Source organism: Penicillium soppii (genome assembly GCF_028829465.1).
Source record: "Penicillium soppii strain IBT 18220 chromosome Unknown utg000004l, whole genome shotgun sequence".
Lineage (NCBI taxonomy): Eukaryota > Fungi > Ascomycota > Eurotiomycetes > Eurotiales > Aspergillaceae > Penicillium > Penicillium soppii.
Window position 1 is genome coordinate 1,968,356 of NW_026643234.1, and position 14,944 is coordinate 1,983,299.

General features: G+C 46.9%; 7 protein-coding genes across 7 annotated transcripts; 3 read left to right on the top strand and 4 right to left on the bottom strand.

Annotated features, from left to right (window-relative positions):
• Nucleotides 1-445: 445 nt before the first annotated feature.
• On the bottom strand, nucleotides 446-995 carry N7529_004160 (SRPBCC domain-containing protein; the record flags this gene model as incomplete). Its single annotated transcript, XM_057239687.1, has 2 exons — nucleotides 446-688; nucleotides 732-995. 2 exons carry the CDS (start codon nucleotides 993-995, stop codon nucleotides 446-448), a joined length of 507 nt encoding a protein of 168 aa, XP_057098982.1.
• Nucleotides 996-1,437: 442 nt separating this feature from the next.
• Nucleotides 1,438-2,011, top strand: N7529_004161 (uncharacterized protein; the record flags this gene model as incomplete). Its single annotated transcript, XM_057239688.1, has 4 exons — nucleotides 1,438-1,491; nucleotides 1,519-1,731; nucleotides 1,768-1,834; nucleotides 1,884-2,011. 4 exons carry the CDS (start codon nucleotides 1,438-1,440, stop codon nucleotides 2,009-2,011), a joined length of 462 nt encoding a protein of 153 aa, XP_057098983.1.
• Nucleotides 2,012-2,553: 542 nt separating this feature from the next.
• Nucleotides 2,554-4,281, bottom strand: N7529_004162 (uncharacterized protein; the record flags this gene model as incomplete). The annotated part of the gene is made up of 3 exons (XM_057239689.1): nucleotides 2,554-3,506; nucleotides 3,566-3,719; nucleotides 3,769-4,281. The coding sequence occupies 3 exons, from the start codon at nucleotides 4,279-4,281 to the stop codon at nucleotides 2,554-2,556; spliced, it is 1,620 nt and encodes a 539-aa protein (XP_057098984.1).
• A 2,005-nt stretch (nucleotides 4,282-6,286) lies between these two features.
• On the bottom strand, nucleotides 6,287-8,210 carry N7529_004163 (serine hydrolase domain-containing protein; the record flags this gene model as incomplete). Its single annotated transcript, XM_057239690.1, has 5 exons — nucleotides 6,287-7,073; nucleotides 7,127-7,361; nucleotides 7,412-7,438; nucleotides 7,505-7,618; nucleotides 7,685-8,210. 5 exons carry the CDS (start codon nucleotides 8,208-8,210, stop codon nucleotides 6,287-6,289), a joined length of 1,689 nt encoding a protein of 562 aa, XP_057098985.1.
• Nucleotides 8,211-9,757: 1,547 nt separating this feature from the next.
• Nucleotides 9,758-10,747, top strand: N7529_004164 (uncharacterized protein; the record flags this gene model as incomplete). The annotated part of the gene is made up of 1 exon (XM_057239691.1): nucleotides 9,758-10,747. One exon carries the CDS (start codon nucleotides 9,758-9,760, stop codon nucleotides 10,745-10,747), a length of 990 nt encoding a protein of 329 aa, XP_057098986.1.
• A 619-nt stretch (nucleotides 10,748-11,366) lies between these two features.
• N7529_004165 (elongation factor Tu) lies at nucleotides 11,367-12,113 on the top strand (the record flags this gene model as incomplete). The annotated part of the gene is made up of 1 exon (XM_057239692.1): nucleotides 11,367-12,113. One exon carries the CDS (start codon nucleotides 11,367-11,369, stop codon nucleotides 12,111-12,113), a length of 747 nt encoding a protein of 248 aa, XP_057098987.1.
• A 465-nt stretch (nucleotides 12,114-12,578) lies between these two features.
• Nucleotides 12,579-14,120, bottom strand: N7529_004166 (sugar porter family MFS transporter; the record flags this gene model as incomplete). The annotated part of the gene is made up of 1 exon (XM_057239693.1): nucleotides 12,579-14,120. One exon carries the CDS (start codon nucleotides 14,118-14,120, stop codon nucleotides 12,579-12,581), a length of 1,542 nt encoding a protein of 513 aa, XP_057098988.1.
• Between the last annotated feature and the right edge of the window lie 824 nt (nucleotides 14,121-14,944).

A 14,944-nucleotide genomic window follows, 5' to 3' on the forward strand; every position in this document is an offset into this window, starting at 1 on the left:
AGTCCACAAAAAAAACCTATGGTGGGTCTGATCTGGAGCAGACGTTCGATCCAACCCCACCATGATCACTGTGGAACACGTTGAGTATATCCGGCTCATCTTCACACGTTCTTCACGATACACATGCCTTTCGTATAGATTGATTCTACTGGGAAGAGCTAGTTTCGACCTCGAGCAGCGCTCGAGGCCCCTCCAATGCTACCTAGGTGGCTCCGGGAGTGTCCAGCCTAGCTCGTAATCTGTGTATATTGCAAGGCTCCTTGGAAGCGTCTATATCTTCATGTCAATTTCAAGGGTATATTTCAAAGATTTATCACCATATCTAATGGCCTCAAAGGGAAATATTCAAGATGTATCATTATGCACCGCTCTGACTCGAACAACAAAACCAAAGTGCGTGCATAAATAACCAACAGTGCGTGCCCCAACAATTTTGGCCCCAAAATTAAGCCTGTTCAGCCCGGGCCTTAAGGTCCTGGTGGAAAATATCGAAATGAGCACGCATCTTCTTTCCAAGCAGCGAAGGACTCATAATGAACGCAAGGAGACCCTTGAGATCCTCAGTCTGCGTAAAAATAGTAGATGCGCCATCATTAGCCGGCTCGATATGAAATTTATGCAGACCAGCAATGGTAAACACGGGCGGGCCTTGCCAAGAGAACAAGCTCTCGTTGTTTTCCTTTGTTTGCTGATAAGCATTTGTTTCCTTCGTGCAGGCAGGGGTGTCTCACCTTTACTTCTGCGACGAACTTGAAGTTCTCGATGTTCACATCGATCTTGTCTCCCGATGCAAGATCTTGTGGCCTCTTACCATCCGTCGGCTTAATCTCCTTCAGCCATTCCGTGTGCCATTCAGGGTATGCCGAAAAGTTGAGCAACTGCGGCCGGAATTGCGTTAGTGTGCCCGCTCCGCTGTGATCTCCAGCAGTTTCAGTACGTACTATTTCTCGCACTTTAGCGGGCGGCGCGGCAATCTCAATAGTGCTCGTGATCATTCTGTCGGTGGTGTGTAGTAGAGAAGATTGGAGTGAAAAAGGAGATATTATTGATGGGAGCACAAGAAGCGTGCGTGGAAATTAGGCTATGCACATCGTTACTACTTCGATCATAGCTCGCTCCACTTTGGGCTGCAGATCAAACGCTCCTTGCGGTTTGTACGAATCCTTTGATCACAGTGCTTATTTTCTTAACTTCGATGGGAGTCCCAATACAGCCCTCTGCTGCGCAACGCCCGTACAATGTATAGTGAGCGATTCATCACCATCGGGGATGTCCATTCTCGTAGTGTTTGGTATCTAGTTTCCTGATAGACGAAGACAGTATTTTTCCGCCTCAAGATACAATGATGGGCAACCTCAGAAGTTCTTGTGGTCCATGGGCTGCCATTTTTGAACATGGAATTGACAGGATGTGGTCTTCCTGCTCAGGCGTCATAGCATGGTTCCAAAGACAGGCCTGGCACACAAGAACTTCACCGACAAGCAGTCTAAGGTTACCCCACGCCTCCTAGGATATTAGGAAGAAGAGCAGGAGAGCTCCGCTCTTGTTCTCGGTCGCTTTCTGATATTGTTTGTGCGGGACCAAGTGCCCGGTGTTCAAATAGGGGACAATGTTGGCCGAAAGGTCTTCTGGAATATGGATGATGAACAACATCACATAATTCGGGAAGCCTTTGAGAGCAAGCCAATTCGGTGGGCCACTGCCTCCATCCCTAATTCACCTATCTTCTATGTATGCTAACATCTGCCCCCTTTAGTGAGCTCGAAGCTGTTGGCCCTCGCCTTCTGTTCGCTGGTCCGTCGAATTTGCTCTGGGATTCGGTCTCTGATAACCCGTAAGAACTCCTTCGCAGCTGCAGAATACTCTTAAGAGAGATTGGCTAGTTTATGGCTATAATTTTGTGGTAGGCTTCCGTCAGCCTACTGAGACCAAGCGATTACCCTGGCGTGAGAGAAAGTTCTACTTGTGGGGCCTGAGCAAGCCACCCAAAAAAATCGACTGGCATGAATAGCGCCACAGACCTGAGACTTCCAACTGGACCTTCTAGATGACCTGTGTTCTTTGCTTATGAGACTTGACTGCTCGGGAAACAATCTAATACCTTCAATTCCCAAATCAACATGCCTCTTCCTAGCCAAATTCATGATATTGCATCGGGATGCCAAAGGAGGCAATGGATCCCTTCCACGTATATCGATGACGCCGTAGCGATGTTCCTAGGTAAAACAAACTCCTGTACATAATGTTGGTATTACCTAGGTATAAGTGAAACGCGGGGGATCCTGTATCGACCTCTTAACCGTTACGTGCCTGAAATACATGTCAAGAATACTTCTCAGAGACAAACGACCTTGTCTTATCGTATGTACACGTATCTAAATCCACCAGGGAACAAGAATAATATTTTGAACATAATTAAGATTCGTTGTCATGATAGCCAAAACAATTCTATCAGATAATTCTCCATCAACTCATCGCGAGTCATATATACAGATATGGAGACAGATATACATAAATTCACGTAAGCTCCGAGTGCATCTGCATAATATCAGATCAGGGCTCGATGCTGATCTTGCTGACACGACGGCCATTGTTTTGCTCTCTGTCGGCAGCCAGGGTAGCAGCGAATTTGCTTTTCGCACGGAGCTGAGGTCCCTTCCAGTAGAAGACGTAGATAGGAGTTACAACAAGGCAGGAGAGACAAGCCAAAATAGTGCTTGCATACTCAACATGCCACTTGTTGCCAATATTCGTGTACATGGGGGTGGCATACATGGCCGAAATACCGGCAAGAAGATCACGAGCGAATGCGTTACCACCAGTCGCAGAAGCGGAGTAAACACCATACGATGCGACCATGTAGTCAACCGAGGAGAGGTAGATCGCGTAGTTGGCAATACCGACACAACCGGAGAAAATCATTGATCCAATCCAGTGAACGTTGCGCGAATTACCGAACGATGTCCAAGCAAAGCCGAACAGACCGATTGGTTCGAGGGGCGCAAGGAACAACAGCCACTTGAGGCGACGCTCTGGTGGAATAGCTGCGTCGCCGTGTCTGAGGCGAAGCTTTTGGTCTCTGAAAAACCACGGGAAGTAGCTGAAGTAAGCGATGAAATAGGCGGCATTGATGGGAATAATTGCCCAAGCCTGGCCAAGGGTTCCGAAGCCCCATCCTTGCTCGTACACGATGGCGAAGCTCTCCAAGAAGGTGAAGATCAAAGCATCGGAGAAACCGGACAGAAGAGACAAACATAACACGATGGGCTCACGCAGAAGCATGTAGAATGGTCGCGCCCAAATCTTGCCGGCTTCTTTGAGAGAGATACGGGGGGTCTTCAACTCATTGGGTCCGTAGATGTTTGGGTCTTCTCCAGTCTTGCGGCGGCGCTTGGCTTCCTTGTCCATGATGATGGTCGAACGACTTTCAGGCATGAAGAAAATGATGATCTGGGTAACACCACCGAAGATGAGTTGAATCCAGAAGAACCATTCCCACGAAAGGACTAGATTATTAACCCATTAGCAAGAAGTCGTGTGAATTGCCGCAGGATAAGTCACTTACAACGTGCGATTGGTCCACCAATAACTCCACCAATACTAGTACCGATACAAGAGGACAGAACGATGAATGCAAGAGGGAACTGCTGCGTCTCGGGTTCGTAGATATCGGCAATCAAACCGAGAGTGACACTTCCACCAGCAGTAGATAAACCACCCTATGCTATGTTAGTTTTATGTTTCGCGCAAGCGGAGATATAGACATACCAATGCACGAGCAACAACAAGCGAGCCCCAATTAGGAGCAAGGGCAGCAGGGAGTTGCCAGATGTTGATCAAGAACATAGAGAGCTGGAGAATTGGCCAGCGGCCAAACTCCTCAGACCAAGGAGCCCACAATTCACAACCAATGGAGTATGTCACCAGGTAAGCCATCTGACCTGTCCGAGCATGTTGCTCGCTGATGTGGAAGTGCTCAGCCAAAGGTTTAACAGCAGCGGGATACACAGAGGTATTGAAGTTCATAGAGACTTGAACGAACGCGACCGCGGCGAGATAGGTCCATTTCTTCCATCGTGGCCACGAGTAGCCCAAGATTTCATAACAATCTCCTTCCTTTAGCTCGCGCTTTCCGTCTGAGCGCTCGCTTTTCTTTTCACTAATCGCATCGCCAATGTTGACAGGCTCGTTAGGATCGCTGCTGTCTGTGCCGTCATTTAAAGATGACGGCTTGCTCTCGCTGTGGACAGCTTGAGCTTCATGTTGCTCTGGGGGAGACATGGCATGCGGGGGAGCAGACAAGGGCTTGAGGAAGGAAAAAAAAAATATGTGGACCTTCCCCAATTGTTATATCTCTCGAGGAACATACATACAACTCAAATTTTGGTTTCGGCTTTCTTTCTCTTTTTTTTTGCATTTTCAAACCGGATTTATAGTGGATCTCATGGCTGCATAGGGGAGTGGAGACTGGCGTAGCTATGCATAAATTCGAGAGTTGAATACAACTCAGCTGTTTTATTACAAAAGAATTAAATGTCAGGTGCAATGGAAAATCAGATGTTGCTCTGCTTTAATTACTTTGATTTTTTTCCTTAAAACAAGTATTATGATCACAATCAATCAGACTGAAATGTATACTATCGAAGGAATGTCAGAAATTTTCATATGATCTGCTAACCCTACCTTGGCGTGTCTCCACCAAACGCATCTGACGTCAGTCGGCCGCACTGGCATCTCGGATTATCGGTTCCTTCCTGCTCCCGCTCAGGGCGCAGATAGATCTGAGTTTTTTATCAGGTTTTCGGTGCTTGATCGGCTAGCTAAATACAATATAGAGATGGCATACTTTCCTCTTTCGTCTCTCTTTCTCTTTGGTCATATAAATTATAATGGGGTAGTTCTTCTACTAGTTATGTTCAGAAGTTCGAGTACTCCAGACACGAAAACAAAGAATGAAGTCATCCCTGCATACCGGTAGGAGGCTACATATAACAAAAGTTACAATAAAGAGCTAAAGGATTTTTCGGTTTCTCCTCGGCCAATTAGGTTATGTCCACCAAAGTGACGGGAGATCTCCGCACAAAGAGTGTAAATTGCGTTCGTTCATTAGTGGACCATTTTTATATGTACATATGTACTCTGTACATTGTACTATTTTGTACCTGAGTAGGTCCTCGGGTGCTTATGCGGATGACATCACCCATCCGATAATGCCGCCTTATCGTCCCAATGTTTCATTATGTCGTTCAAATTGAATTAACAAAATGCCGATATCTATCTACGTAACCGAGTCCAAAATTACATCAGAAAATCCTTACAACTAAGGCATCGAGGAACAAAGCACGCTGTATACCCCATACCCCGGCATTTCAAATCCCTCCAGATTTCCCCATGATATACGTTGTGCAAATCCATTCTTCAAATGTTCGACACGCAAGGTAAAAGAAAACCGTCTCGAAGATGCCAATTCCAGCGCCACATGCGCCCAGAAAGCCAAGCCAACTTAAAATAAACCGGTCAAAGACCTTTCCTTGGTTTGACATCCTCTGTTCAACTCACGCGTTCTCTCCGGTATAGTCAACTATTGCTACGTACGGCCGGCCGAAGCCCGAGTGCTACATTTCATGACCATAATGTAGACCATATTTCACCAATATCACACGTTCATTGTACAATAATGTACATGCGTTGTCGCGATGGTAGTACCGGTATGTTTTTGACTAACTATCACTACCTATACAGACGTACAAGTCCGAAGAGAACTTCTCCAGCACCATGGTTCGCTAGAACTCCTCGTTTAGGAAGTAATATCGCTAAACCATCGCGAATGAAACATATGGACTCCAGTCGCCCGAAGGCAGCGGGCTCCCTAACATGGCGAATCGTATGCAGGGTCTAGAGTTAACTCACAGCGTTAAAAAAAATTTCACCTACAACGTCATTTCAGGCCCTTCTGGCTTCCTTTGCTCCACTATGGCCCCACATAGCACCAGCCAGCCCGTCGGGACCTCGGTTGCAAATATCATTGTATTGTAGGTTATTCTTTCATAAAATAGACCCTTGGGGCAAAAGATAACCCGGTCCCCGATCCCTACTGTTTTGGCTAACCCGAACCGAACAGCTAGGGCTAAGAGCGGCTCTTTCTTGCCGCAGCCGAATAATAATTTGCTAAATCTACGCTCGGCGACTAGTTTACCTAGATACACTGAATGAATGAGATAGAATAATATTATAAGCCAAGGTTGGCTCAGGCTCGAATGACGAGCCTTTGTCAAAGGATAGCTGATCAAAGTCTGGGGAGGGTCACGCGTAACGCCCGCGGGGATATACTCATAGCATCTCCACGGTCGTCCAATCCGAACTCAAACTCCGACAGACCAATGTTTGCATATATGAGCGACTCAAGTGCGATCCACGAAATGCACGACCCAAGAATAGGTCCGGTATTTGGCGGAATAGGCAGCGCATATATAACGCCTGAAAATCCAACTCGATCTGAAGTTTGGAGACCGTTGGGTTGTAGTCGAATGCTTATCGCGGAGCGATCTGTCACATGTTGCAGTGTCATCAAAGTCTCGTACATATCGACCGAGTTGCTGATCCATTCCTCCACTCTCAAGCCAGGGCCATCATCTGCAGTAATGGTGATCGAAGAATTAAAGGTATCGCCTGTCAGCGCATAAGTGCCCACAAATCGTTCAAGTGCTTGGTTTTTCGCGACATTGTCAAGTGACGGTAGTAAAATATCTGCAACCAGCTCTGAGATTGTAGACGTCATCTGGTGCGAATTTTCGCCGGCAACCAAAACTGTAAAGCCTGCATCGTGGTCCGGAGATAGACCTAGGAAGCTAGAATACATGCCAATATCCCCGGCCTTCGTGTATAGGTCAATTCGACGAGGTGTCGAGAAACTATATATCTCCCACGGCGCCCCGACGGAGAAACGCAAAGAGGAGGTATGTGTTGCTGGCTTTAGCCATCTCCTTGTGATGACAGGGTCAACAAGGGCATTTGAAAGAATCGCACGGCCGAAGGAAGCCATATCTTTTGGGGATGAGAATATTGCTCCGGCACTAGAAATGTGTAAGCAAGCTATCTTGATCCAGGCCATCCTGTCGCAACTTACGGATCTTCGTCACCTAGTAAATAGTTGAACATGCTTGAAGTCTCATTGTGAGGTATCACAGCCAGACGGGAATCAGGAGCGTGAAGGGAAGACCGGGTTAAGTTGAGTGGCTTGATGAGTCGATCCGCTAATATGTCCGCATACTTAGAGTTTAGAACTGACTCCAACGCGTATCCAAGTATTTGGTAACCTGCGTTAGAATATGTGGGGGTATAGGAAGTCGAAAGCATGGGATCTGTGTACAGACGTTCAGATATATCCAATTAGAAAGCACAGCATACTTACGCGCTTTAAACACCCCATCAAAGAACTCTGAAGATATCAAATCCATCAGCCGAAGAACGGAAAAAAAAATACGGATAAGTGCAGTCTACCAACCTTTTCTGGCACACGGGTAATCATTACCACAAGTCAATTGCTCGAGCTTTGATAGTGCGGGGAAGCCCTGGTTTTGTAGAGTGGTCCACTGGAACCCCAAATCTGTAGGTCCATCTGTATTTCCAGGTCAGTACAACAGTAATTTAGCACAATCGGACGATAATATCATCATCACCGTACAATCTCTCAAGATGCCAGCCTGGTGGCTCGCCAATTCACCAATAGTCACATCACTCCACTGCACATGACCAAGTGTGTTTGTTGCTTGTGTCAGATTGTAACTTGTGCGCAGCTCGGGAACATATTTCGAGACAGGCTCTTGGAAGTATCGTGTTCCACCAATAGTCATGTAGAGGAACATAGTCCACAGCTTTGATATGCTACCGATTCGGAAGACAGTATCTTCATTTATCTCATTGACACCCACAGTTCCAACTGTAATTGGGTCATCTGTGTGGTAGAAGCCGAATGCCGACTCATCTTCTTGGGCGCTGAAAACTTGTACTGCGAATGAGATGGAGGGTAGAGTTCCATTCTCAATTGCCTCATTGAGTCGCAGAGTCAACTGCTCTGATACTCTCAGAAAAAGAGGATCTTTTGATAAAGCTGTAGGCGCGGGGAATGCAGGCCCAAGGAGCGGACAGTCTATTAATTTGTGGGCGTTGGCTGAGACGCCTAATAACAACAGTGACCACAACCAACGCATATTGAAAGACAAAGGAGTAAGTAAAAAGAGTTCAATTTATTTTGGACGCGCTCAAATTTTAATAACCAATGCCTCCCGCAAGAGTATTTGTAGTTGTGTTATCCCAGCATGCCAAAGGAAAGCCACAAACAAATTGTCGCCTTCCATCTTGAGACATCTTTATACACCCCTTAAAGGAGATTCCCAATCTGAATTCTCCATTTTATTAGCCTCGTGTACAAACCTTTTGAGGCAGAATCATATGGGATGCACAAGTGACTTATTTTGCCAAATAGATTGAGGAAGGACATTGCTAATATACTAGGCCTTGCGAAAATGCATAGCGGCCAGAGATCAGAAATGAATTATTTCTGGAATCGCTGCCTGCAAATGCCTGACTTAAGTCTGGCAGAAAATTGAAACGCTTGAATTACTAGAATGGAGACCATAGTAAAAAGGATTATGAAGGGATATAAAAGGAGGTGAAAAAGAGAATTGGTAACAGGAAACCATAAGTAGTGATGGAGCGGTGACAAAGGTGGTCAATTTCAGGCACACATTCTGGCAGCAATCCTAGGAATAATTCATTTCCCACCCCTGGCCGCTGCGCACCTTCATACTAGGCCTTGACATGGAACTATCAGGTTCCATATCAGTATAGGCCACCCCTTGAACTTATCAAGTTTCATGGACGAGGTACATTATGAAAAATCTACACTAAAATTTACTTCATTGATTGCATTTGAATTTTAACAAAGGTCTAAATTTCAAGGGCCTTTGGCGAGTTTTTTGTCCTCCTGTGTATCGCCCTTGCGCGATCCTCGAGTATTCTGTTGAATTCTACGCCCTATCTTAGTTCCAAGAAAGAATGTCATGATGAATAGTTTCCTCGCCCTTGTTATCCTTGCCCTTCTTTGTTTTAATATACTCTCTTTGGGCATTTTTCAAATGTCTTTGTTAGATTCATATGTCCTTGGTTCCTAGTTCCTTGTTCCCCTTTGGTTTACGTGTTATTTCGAGTTCCAGACCTCGTGAACAAAGGGAGATCTCTCGAACAAAGAGTAATCGTGACACCGAAATTACTATATAATAAATGCGCTGTGGACTGACTCGTCTCCATTTAAATTTATCACACAGCGAGCAAGAAAATTGTTATCTCAAATCATCTTTTTTCTTATTCTTTTATTGAAGCCCATCGATAGATATTCACGAAAATGTTTAAAAAGATGTGTAGCAAGGCCAAGTGCCTCGGACTATTATGCAGTTGTAAAGATGAACACGAGCATGATGATACCGGCGAATCTCAGGGTCCCCTTGCTGACAGGCCAATTGAACTTAATCCACAAATCGAAGCCCATCGCCGGCTTCGACAACAAGCCATGTCTCACAGTGTATCCAACATCCCATACGAGACTCAACCCTATAATGATTATCCTCCACTTCCCCCCTCGGGGAATGAGTCCCACACAGGCTATACGACCAGAGTAAGCGATGCTAGTGCCGGTGATCGATCTTTGTCCGACTATGAAATTGCTTCACTCGAATCAACAAGAAACTCTATTACAAAAATGGCTCCTCCCACAGGTGAATATGATTCCAATAATCAAGTTGATTATAGAGCTAATAATTCCAGCCAAAGCCAGTCTGAAAATGCTAATGAAGGAGTGGAGAAGGTTTCCACACAAGATGCAAGCCAAAATCAGCATTCAATTGCGTCCAGCAGCGCAAAGCGCAGGAGGGCCAAAGTACACGAAGAGAACAGCAACTACTCCTGGGAAACTAATGAGCCCAGTGAACGGGCGAGCAAGAGATCACGAATTAGTGGGGAAAGTTCCACGAGTTCTGAATTGGAGGAAAATAGAGCACCTAGTGATGAACAAATAGCTCGGTACAGAGAGTTAGGTGTGCGTTACCAGGAGTGGATTGAGGATGCCAGCGCACTAGGGTGTAGAATTCAACCTGCAAAATTAACCGCAGCCCAATTGTTCGAAGTACCACAACCATGGGATCGCGATGAGTGGCAATATACAGAACGTCCCACGATATTGGACAATGCAGACCCTGATTCCATGGACCTTCAGTCCTCAAATTACCGGTCTGTGACTGCCTCGCAGTGGGACACCTCGGTACTAGAGTACAACTTCTACAGCCACATAAATGGTCTTGGTATTATTCTTGGCAATAATATCAGCCGGGAGAATGGACCTTTTTGGAATGAAGTCGCTACGGCCCTATACGAGATTGACTTTCCAATCTCCACCCTCAGACATATCGCGTTCTGTAATGTCGTGAATGAAGAGACGGGGCCCTATATAAAGTATACACTCTACCCCCGACATAATATGCTATGGGAGAATGCGAGAGATAACCCATGCAAGAAGTTTGAGCGCGGTACCGATTCATACCATGAAATCCTCGGAACACAGTTGGGCAAGGCGGCGGCCTCTCTTGTCATATCTTCATTTCCTAGGGGCTCAATGATGATTAGACGGATTGTCACTTGGGCCGATGTGTATGATGTGCAGATTCGGTTTGAGATTGTACCGCTACTTGACTAATATTCTTCCAGTGTTCCATGTGTTTCTCATACTTTTCATTCTCCTCTTCGGGGCTTCGGTTATTAGAATTCTATCTCAATTTTTTTAGCAAGATGCTGTAATATAGGGTGCTTAGGATTTATAGATATATAGTTTTTCCTTCACTTTTTGGTCTATTCGTTATTCGCTTGTCCTTCTGAGAGATAGTTACGCATACTTTCAATATCTTCACTCAAATCGGAGATGATCAAGAGAAAAGATGACTTCTTGCCGATAATGACAGAGGTAGCAAGAGAAGAGTATGCGGGAACTGTCTGCTTTTATATCGGTAAGCTTAGCAAAAGCAGAGATATCGATCTGTATGATCAAGGGAGGGCTGATAGTTCACCGCTCTACAATTTCGACAGAACCTCAAGAGTAACGTACTTACACCAACAGATGGGTCAAGGTAATAATACTGTAATATTCTATGGAATGTAGAGTCTTGAGCGAGTAGCTTATTGTCGATCTGGAATGATCGTCTGGAACTCTCCTACCCCACCTTCAAAACAACCTTCCCCCACATAAAGTAAATAAAAATAGAGAAAGCTGCTCCGCACCTGCCTCTAGTGTGACGTCTTCCTTTTGTCCTAGTCGTAGCATGGTGGCCACAGGTCGTGTAGAGCGCGGCATGATCCGCTTCGGCGACAAAGTCGCGGTCCTGGGCATCGGCGTCACGGTCGGGACGGTTTGTGCGGGCGTTGAGATGTTCAAGAAGCCGCTGGACGTTGGCCAGGCAGGGGAAAACGTGGGTATCCTGCTACGTGGCCTCAGGCGTGAGGACGTAGGGAGCGGTTATGTGCTGGCCATGCCGGGTACGGCCATGATGTGGGCAGAGTTCACAGCGGAAGTGTACGTGCTGGACATGGAGGAGGGCGGTCGCGCCATACCCTTCCCCAACCACTATCGGCCGCAGTTCTACTTCCGTAGGATGGACGTGAAAGGTTCTATCTCGTTTCCAAGGGGCCGAGAAATGGTGACGCCGGGTGACAACCTGTCGATCACGGTCAAGCTGAGTTTTTATGCTGCTCTCGTGTGCGCGCACGCTTCACGTTCTAACCACGTTCTGGATCTCTTATTTCTAAAGCAATGGCTTAACATGTATTGCCGTGGGCTAGAAAGTATGGACGAGGATTCTCATAGTTCTAGATTACCTGAAACTTACAAGTCGTCTAAGTTGTATTCGACTCTAGCCGAGCCGTTGAAATTCGTCACAAATATGCTCTCGGAGCCTTTGCTGAACCTTACTTACCCGGCATTCCAGGATCTTCAGATGGGAGGTAAGCCAATTTGGGAGACGTTGAAAGACGACTTTCCGGGTGCTTTGAAGAGCGGTCGTTTTCTCTAGGTCCTTGTTTCATTTCGTTCGTTTCTGGGCTCAAAGTATCGAAGTATAAAATATTGAGAGACTCATAGATACAACACGATTATATCACCACACATAGCACCTGAGCAAACATACGATAGGGCCTTGTATCCTTCTATGCACTTTTGACGCTGTTGTTTATGCCACCATGCTGAAAATTTACCCCAATTCCGGTGAACTACATTTCGCTTTGCGACACCCGATTGAAGCAGAGAACAACGGGTAACTGGGCTCCCTGGGCTCATACAAGAACTTTAGAAGGCACCTAGGTACCTGGACAAATCTATGGAGTTACTTAGAAAAAGAGAATGTATTGAAAAAATACCTGAAATTTTTGATGGGCTCATACTAATGGTCTCATCTATCGTGATTGGAGGAATCCTGTTCCATGGTCATCATAAGGGATATATACAATAGTCAGCATCTCAAGCAAATTATGCCTATAATCTAGGCGTTCTCCTTCTGATCAACAGCCCCCTTCTCCTCGGTCCGCATCCAGACATCCACCTCGGCAGCCTCGCCCTGGGGCAGGTTGCGAGCCATGGACACAATATCCCAAGTAGTCGGCGCATCGCGGAATACGTGGTTCAGGGCCTCGAGATTTCGATTCATTGTCTCTGGGTAGAAGAAGTAAACCGAAATGGGAATACAGGCCGAGATAACGGTGTACACAATATAGTATTTATAACCGATGGTGTCGAGCGCGACAGGAGTGATCATGACAACGACAAAGTTCCACAGCCAGTGGTTTGCTGTCGAGACGGCGGACATGGCGACACGAAGACGCATGGGAGCGACTTCGGTACAGTAGAGGAAGTTACCACCCAGGAATCCGACGGGGTAGAAGGAGTTGAACAGGAAGATGAACACGGCTGAGATAATGGAAGCTGTGTGATTCTCGCCGAAGCTGTTGGTGATGGCGAGAACCATCATGCAGACAGCCATACCGGTTCCACTGATCATGAAGATCTTGCGGCGGCCGAGGCGGTCGATGGCGAAGAAGGCAATGAAACTGCAGAGGAACTTCCAGGTCATGGCGCACGAAGACAAAATGCGTGCCAGGTCGCTGTCCATGTGGAGGTTCTCTTCGAAGATTGTTGAGACGTATGTCGAGATCAGGTTTCCACCACACATCTGCTGGAAGAATTGCAGAGCAACACAAAGACAAAAACGGTATAGGAGGCGCTCGTCGTCGGGTTTGTTGATGCTGAAAATATCCATGAGCGAGGTGTTAGCAACCGAAGCCTCGAGGGAGGTCTCGATACCAGCGATCTCGACGCGGACCGACTCGTCGTCGTCGGACACGCCCTTGAAGGCAGCTAGACTTTTGGTGGCATCTTCAATGCGTCCAACTCGGACGAGCCAACGAGGGGACTCGGGGAGGAAGAAGACCGAAATTAAGACAACGACAGAGAAGAAGAGGGAGATGGCCAGTGGGATACGCCACTGCAATGAGCCACCAACCTTGCTCAATCCGAAATCGATCCAATTACATAGTGCATAACCCAAACAGATACAGATACCGTCCACGACGACATGCTGTCCGCGGTGTTTGGCTGACGTAGACTCTGACTGCCACACAGGAACAGCAACACTGAACTGCCCAACACCCAATCCAAGGATAACACGGCCAACGACGAATTGAGGCAAGCCATAGGCCGCGGTCTGCAGTACCGATCCAATGATGGTCAGAATAGCACCCAAGAAGATTGTCTTCCGGCGACCAAGCCATTCACCGAAGTATGTGCATGATAACGCTCCAACTAGAGCACCAAGTTGGAAGGATCCAATGACGGTACCCTTTCCTGTGGAGTTGTGAGCGCGTTGAGCGCCTTCTGTGTCGATAGTATCGATTTCAGGGAAGACCTTCACCCAGCTTTCTAGAGTAGCCAGAGGGCCCAAGCCTGACTGATTGTAACCAAAAACAATGAAGGCCGGTGCAACGATGAGCAATGCCTGCGCTACGCGCAAGGCTTTTCCTCGAAACATTGTGACGGAGTGAAGAGGACAGTTGAAGAAAAGTCACTCCGGGAGGCGTGAGGAAAGCAAGAAGAGAAGGCAGGGCTCCCTCTTGGTTTATACCATTGGTCCTCTTATTGGTGTCGTGGAGACCCCGCATCACATAATGGCAATTTACTTCTGTGGGTAGGTCAATTCCACAGTGGGTAACAATCATCCACCCTCATGGTCAATTTTTGAAACATTGATTGTGACTCGGCCACACCGCCGACTCCACGCGGTAGGGTTTACCTTGCCGGGTAAATAAGCAAGAGATCCCGCGCTTTCGCCACTCCCGAATCAGCTTGGATCCACGGGTTAGGACCGCACTGATCTGATCTGATTGGAAGAAATGCCGGCCAGGAAGTATCGGAGGATTCGGCGCTCAGGGCGCATGCGCTCCGACACTCCATGATTGACACCAAGAAAGTATCAATTTTCAGCCGATACAAATCGTTTGAGCGGATTATGGGAAGATTTGAAAAAAGGAGAGGGTGTTCGTAATTCTCCGACAATGCCGGTGTCAAGACAAAAAATTCAAACTAGATTGCAGGACGCGTGTGGTGTGCTCGGCCACTCATTGCCCTTTCGGGCCGTACATATAGAGGCTCATAAGGCTTGTCGACCGCCAAGTGTCCGCCAAGGCCGACCACGTTATAGAACCCAATCCGGGGTCTGTCCGGGGGGCAGGAAAGTGGACCGTGAGTCGTGAGATTGCTTCCATTGTGTCCCATGCACCCCACCATCTCGGTCATCTTCCGCAATCTCCCATATTGGGGGCGACAATACGTCTCACAACCAGATCTCTTGGTAAA